General features: G+C 45.7%; 1 protein-coding gene across 1 annotated transcript; it reads left to right on the top strand.

Annotated features, from left to right (window-relative positions):
• The first annotated feature begins 683 nt into the window (after positions 1–683).
• LOC104454225 (phenylalanine ammonia-lyase) lies at positions 684–4,952 on the top strand. Its single transcript, XM_010069013.3, is given in 3 exon segments — positions 684–1,298; positions 2,951–3,753; positions 3,756–4,952. Coding segments are annotated over 3 exon segments (2,142 nt in total). The 5' UTR covers positions 684–903; the 3' UTR covers positions 4,700–4,952.
• The last annotated feature ends 1,622 nt before the right edge of the window (positions 4,953–6,574 follow it).

The raw sequence follows: 6,574 nt of genomic DNA, 5'->3' as shown, positions 1-6,574 counted from the left end.
GTCAATGTGCCTAACCATCACTCAAACGACACCAAATAGCAGTTAACTCCCTCCCATGATTTCCCAATTCAAAATCTCCACCCAGTCGGGAATTTCAATTCGGAAACCGACTTCAACCGGCAAGAAAAAGAGAAAAACCTGATATTGCTACTTGGAGGGAAAATCTCTGTTCGATCCGGCATAGCAGGAACGTGACATTAGAAGCGAATTCTCAAAACACATTAATTGTCTAATGCCTAATGCAACGTAGTTCAAATAAGAAACTTGAGGGAGAAAAAAGAAAAAGGAAAATATTTGCGCCGTTGACGTGGTGCTTTCGTTCGTCCACCGAGTCCCCCGGCTCTCACCTACCCCCGGCAGCCAAAATCCCCGCCTCCCTCCCCCACCACACCCCTTTGACGAAACGCCCGCTCTTTCATTTCTTCGTCTTTTCTGCTTTTCTTTTTCTCTCTCTCTCTCTATATATTTATTTATTTGTTTTTTATTGCACGCGCCGAGGCGGCCGACGAATTCCTCGAAACGAGACTACATGCACACATGTCGTCCACGTGTCGCGATCGCGCCCCTCCGGGGGCAATCCGACGGCCCCGGGAGGATTTCAACTAACCCATCCGCCTAACCTACCCGACACTCAATGGCGGGCGGGCCTCTCCTCCTCTATTTAAACGTCCGATTTGTAGCTGAGCAAACTCAGGAAATTCACTAGCTTCCTTAGCGCATGTGAATTTCCTTTAGAGCAAAACACAAACAAAAAAACGCCAACGCGCCCTTCCTCTCTCGCCAGCCCTCACCTCGATCTCGATCTCGATCTCGTGCTCGCGCTCGCTCGCTCCTCGCTCGATTTCGACTCCTCTTCTCAGGCTCTCGGCCGCTCTAGACGTTCGCATTCACACGAGCACGAAGATGGACATGGACACGGCAGCGTGCAACGGCAAGGGCTCCCTCGGGCTCTGCACGGGGGCAGGTGGTGACCCGCTCAATTGGGGCGCCGCTGCTGCGGCCCTCACGGGGAGCCACCTCGATGAGGTGAAGCGGATGGTCGAGGAGTCCCGGCGACCTGTGGTCCGCCTCGGCGGTGAGACGCTGACCATCGCGCAGGTGGCGGCCATCGCGGGGCGCGAGGCCGGCATGGCGGTCGAGCTGTCGGAGGCGGCCCGGGCGGGGGTCAAGGCCAGCAGCGACTGGGTGATGGAGAGCATGAGCAAGGGCACGGACAGCTACGGGGTCACCACTGGCTTCGGCGCCACCTCGCATAGGCGGACCAAGCAAGGTGGTGCTCTGCAGAGGGAGCTCATAAGGTAAAAAAAAAAGAAAAGTGCTACTTTAATATATTTCTTTAAATTCTCATTCGGTTGTTTTTATTGACATATATTTGTATAAATATCGAAAATACTTGTTAAGCAATCAAATAATGAAAAAAAAAATGCTGATTTCGGGAGATGGGTGCGATAATACGTTATTCAGGAATTGTAATTACCAAGAAGTGCTCTTAGACATTTCTTGAACGCGATTTATTTATTTATTTGTTTATCTTTTTCATTTATGTGGTGTTGTGAAATTATGTACGTGGAGGAAACTTAGCTCTATGTTTCTATGTGGATGGGGGGGTAGGTAGGGTTGTATCGGTGACGTGCCAGTTTCTAAATCTAGGTGGACGGTTTTTTTACATTGAAGTCGACGCATAAATTTGGGCCGGCAGGAAATTAATTATCTAATGCTGTCATGTTACATAAAATTTCTTAACTAGATTCTGTATTTTATTTCTTGTCTGTCGCTTTAATGGGGCCTGTCTTCGATAGCAAATTTCACCCTACAAAAGTTATTGAATCCATTTGAAAATTCGTCCACATAGTTATATAATTTCTTAGGGCGAACTTCAAAAAGAAAAAGAGAAAGAAAATGTATATGTGTGGACTAAAGTAGGGAGATTAACCGAATGATTTCGAGAAATAGCCTTCGTGTAGTACGTGGTTATAAATGTTAGATTAGCAATTTGTTAGATGGATTTTAATGAGAAAAGAGGACAAGAATGTTGCAAATTTAGGATAATAAAGTCATTCTCGCTTTGAGAATGTCCAATTCATTAGCATAAATAACCAGAAGAAGAAAATCCTAATATTTAGGAAATTTTTCGAGTTCTCATATCTTTTTTAGCAAATTATTTTCTACGAATTACTTATAAGACGCCAAAATTAGTCAATCCTAACTCGTTAGTCAACAGTCGTAAGAGATTAGTCTACTTTCGGAGACATTTCCTCGAGGTTTTTTGTTCTTTTCTTTTTTACATGTGCAGACACTATTCGTAAGGCTCACATGAGGCCGGAGACAGTAGTACCAATTGGCACATCAACATTTTTTTATTAAACGTACAAGCAACAAATTTTAAAAAATAAAATAAAAAAGGAATTTTCAATAGTATTTGCTCTGTTCAAACTCCTGGTAAAGATCCACCAGCGGAAAATAAAATAAAACAACCAGTTAGCCTGTCCTTATCACCCCATCTTCCACATCCAAATTTCTACAAGAATATTTCAAAAAAAAAAAAAATCAATTAAAATCCTTTATTTTAATTTAAAATTAACACCTGTCATTTGCAGTATAAATGGTCCCCTCGTGAAGGGCTGCCAAGTGCTGGCTAAGCTTCTTTTCCATAAAAGATACACATACCCATTGCCCAAACGTGCAAGTATCAACCCAAAGGCAAAAAATCAAATTTTGCTTTTTTTTTTTTTTTTTTTTTTGAAATATCAGGTAACCAAAAATAAAATGGGAGAAGATTAATTAATTTCGAAGATGACCCGTAACAATTACTTTTTGAATACCTAATTTCTCATTTTTCAATTAATGAGACTTATCTTTGCTATAATTAAATAAGTGTCTAAATTGAGATTCACATTTCCTTTGCTATAATTAATAATATGCGGCTGATGAAATTTTCTGATTGGGCCAGGTTCTTGAACGCCGGCATATTCGGCAATGGGACTGAGTCGTGCCACACGCTGCCCCACTCGGCGACCCGGGCTGCGATGCTCGTGAGGATCAACACCCTCCTCCAGGGCTACTCGGGCATCCGGTTCGAGATCCTGGAGACCATGGCCAAGCTCCTCAACCGCAACATCACCCCGTGCCTGCCTCTCAGGGGTACGATAACGGCCTCGGGCGACCTGGTCCCCTTGTCCTACATCGCCGGGCTTCTGACGGGCAGGCCCAACTCGAAGGCGGTCGGGCCAAACGGCGAGTCCCTGAACGCTGTCGAGGCCTTCCGCCTTGCCGGGATCGAGCACGGGTTCTTTGACCTGCAGCCCAAAGAGGGCCTTGCGCTCGTGAATGGCACGGCAGTCGGGTCTGGGCTCGCTTCCATTGTCCTGTACGAGGCGAACATCCTGGCCGTCCTCTCAGAGGTTCTGTCGGCGATCTTCGCCGAGGTGATGCAAGGGAAGCCGGAGTTCACCGACCACTTGACCCACAAGCTCAAGCACCATCCCGGACAAATTGAAGCTGCAGCTATAATGGAGCACATCTTGGATGGGAGCTCCTACGTGAAGGACGCTCAAAAGCTCCACGAGATGGACCCTCTCCAGAAGCCGAAGCAGGACCGATACGCGCTCCGCACGTCCCCGCAGTGGCTTGGCCCCCAGATCGAAGTGATCAGGGCCGCCACCAAAATGATCGAGAGGGAGATCAATTCTGTCAACGACAACCCGCTGATCGACGTCTCCAGGAACAAGGCTCTCCATGGAGGGAACTTCCAGGGGACCCGATAGGCGTTTCCATGGACAACACCCGTCTCGCCATCGCCTCCATCGGCAAGCTCATGTTCGCGCAGTTCTCCGAGCTCGTCAACGACTTCTACAACAACGGGCTGCCCTCTAACCTGTCCGGGGGACGGAACCCAAGCCTGGATTACGGCTTCAAGGGAGCTGAGATCGCCATGGCCTCATACTGCTCGGAGCTGCAGTTCCTTGCCAACCCTGTGACCAACCATGTCCAGAGCGCGGAGCAACACAACCAGGACGTGAACTCCTTGGGCCTGATCTCGTCGAGGAAGACTGCCGAGGCCATCGATGTGCTGAAGCTCATGTCCTCCACCTTCCTGGTCGCCCTGTGCCAGGCCATCGACCTGAGGCACCTGGAAGAGAACCTCAAGAGCGTGGTCAAGAACACGGTGAACCAAGTGGCCAAGAAGGTCCTCTACGTCGGGTCCAACGGCGAGCTCCACCCGTCGCGGTTCAGCGAGAAAGAGCTGATCAAGGTGGTCGACCGGGAGTACGTCTTCGCCTACATCGATGACCCCTGCAGCGCCACGTACCCCCTGATGCAGAAGCTGAGGCAGGTCCTCGTGAACGATGCGCTGGACGACGTCGACCGGGAGAAGAACCCCAGCACCTCCATCTTCCAGAAGATTGGGGCTTTCGAGGAGGAGCTCAAGGCACTCCTCCCGAAGGAGGTCGAGAACGCGAGAGCTCAGTTCGAGAGCGGGAACTCGGCGATCGCTAACAAGATCAGGGGGTGCAGGTCGTACCCATTGTACAGGTTCGTGAGGGAAGAGCTCAGGACCGGTTTGCTCACGGGGGAGAAGGTCGGCTCGCCGGGCGAGGACTTTGATCTGGTGTTCTCCGCCATGTGCGAGGGCAAGCTGATCGATCCTTTGCTGGAGTGCTTGAGGGACTGGGATGGTGCTCCGCTTCCCATCTGTTAGAAACTTTTCCAAATCCTGAAGACTGCCTCATAATTTAACTTGCCCTATTCTTGGTATGTACTTAGAGAGTTTTTCATGGTCGAGAAACTGCTGTTAAAATTGTAATCTCTGGTGTCTTTTGTTCAGTTCTTTCTTATTCAAAACACCCCCCCTCGATGTATATTTGTACTTGGCACTTCATGGTTGTAACAACAAAGTTGAAACGCGTGAAGGAAAATATTATGCAACATACATTTCGTTACATTCTTCGTTCTTATAAAGGATCGTGATATTTACTCAGCATTGTGAGCTAATTGTTATTGGGTACATCTTACTGTATCTCCCAACTTGACCCTACCAAATGTAAAATCAAAATGAACATGTATTTCTTAAAGGGAGCTATCTTCATTAGGAATTTGCCCGGACTTATCCTACTCGATCAAGTGGGTTGCGTATTAAGAGTCGATATTATATTTAAGCTCATGAAAAAGAACACATTTATATAATATGAAAAGACATTCAGACAATATATGCATCATGATTGATTTAGTCCGTCACATTATTTTAATTAAATGAATGCATATTATTTCAGGGCTCCACATGTGTAAAAAAGTTAAAGGTTGCTCATCTTTGCTTAGGCCTAGAATGATGCCCGACCAACCTCTTTGCCATGACTTTTGGAAGAGGTTGACCTACCGAGCATGAATTTCTTTGTGGGTTGGCCCGTAAAGGCAATAAATCTTTTGGGATGTGACATATATTCCAAATTGAGTGGTTGCCTCCAGAGAAGGATAACTCTATGATTGGCAATTATGAGATCCCGTTCCTAGACAAATATCACAACTTTGGATTTTCCTCGATGCACTCAGCCTAATCCATGAGGAGGTTTTTGCCCAAAATGGGAACCTAGCTAGCAAAACCGAAGTGTCACATGGATCTATTTAGGACATGTCACGGTCGATTCCCAGTGTTCGAACCTCAGAATTATGGCCCCAAAGCCGAAGAGAATCTCAAGAATTAGGTGAGCCCGGCCCAAGAGCCTGGACAAGAAATGGAGAAGAGTTTCTTTTTGAGCGTACATTCTGCCAATCGTGTCAATGGTTATCTTCAAAAGAATTTTATATAAGTCATTCATGCTCTTTCAAAGGGTGTCTTTCCATCGTAGCGTATCAAGAACAAAACGGTGTGTTCTCATTGTACCCCATCATTGACGTATTGATTAAGTACAACATCTCCCACTCGGACATAATGGCTTGATGGCGCTCTATCAAGAATATAAGGCATTCAACATTCATCAACTTTAGAAAACAATTCATATTGGCAAGTAAACCGTGCAACAAGTGAGTACACCTATATTTGGGAGCTCAAATTATGCATCTGTTAGAGATGACATAATGGCTACAACCCCGAAAAAAAAAAACAATCGATGTCCCACAGTGCCCCAGACATATTTTGTTACATCAATTCAAGTATACATAACCTTTAAAGGTTATACTTGATTATTCTCATAATATCGTGTATTTACAATTATATCCAAATCCACAGAAGGTGATATAATTGGTCGATCAGTAAATACATGTGATAGATGTAAAACAATAATAGTCTTCCTTCGCACTCATGTCTCTCTCCATTTCAGAACAACTGCTTTTCTAGACACATCTCATAAAGCCATATCTATTCATGACTGCCGGTAACATGCTAAAGTAGCAACATTGATCTTTCACTTAGAAAACATAGTCAGAAGAACATAGGGTACAAAATGAGGTAAATTATAAATTACCTCAAACACTTACACAACGAGTAATTAGGGATAATTTCACTCACCTTCCCTTGTCAGTTGTACAATTTACATGCTATAGTGGATTTCTCTTTCTATAAGAGCGTATGTCATTTATT

This window comes from Eucalyptus grandis, chromosome 7 (genome assembly GCF_016545825.1).
Source record: "Eucalyptus grandis isolate ANBG69807.140 chromosome 7, ASM1654582v1, whole genome shotgun sequence".
NCBI classification, from domain to species: Eukaryota; Viridiplantae; Streptophyta; class Magnoliopsida; order Myrtales; family Myrtaceae; genus Eucalyptus; species Eucalyptus grandis.
This window is presented reverse-complemented; position numbering and strand designations above follow the sequence as displayed.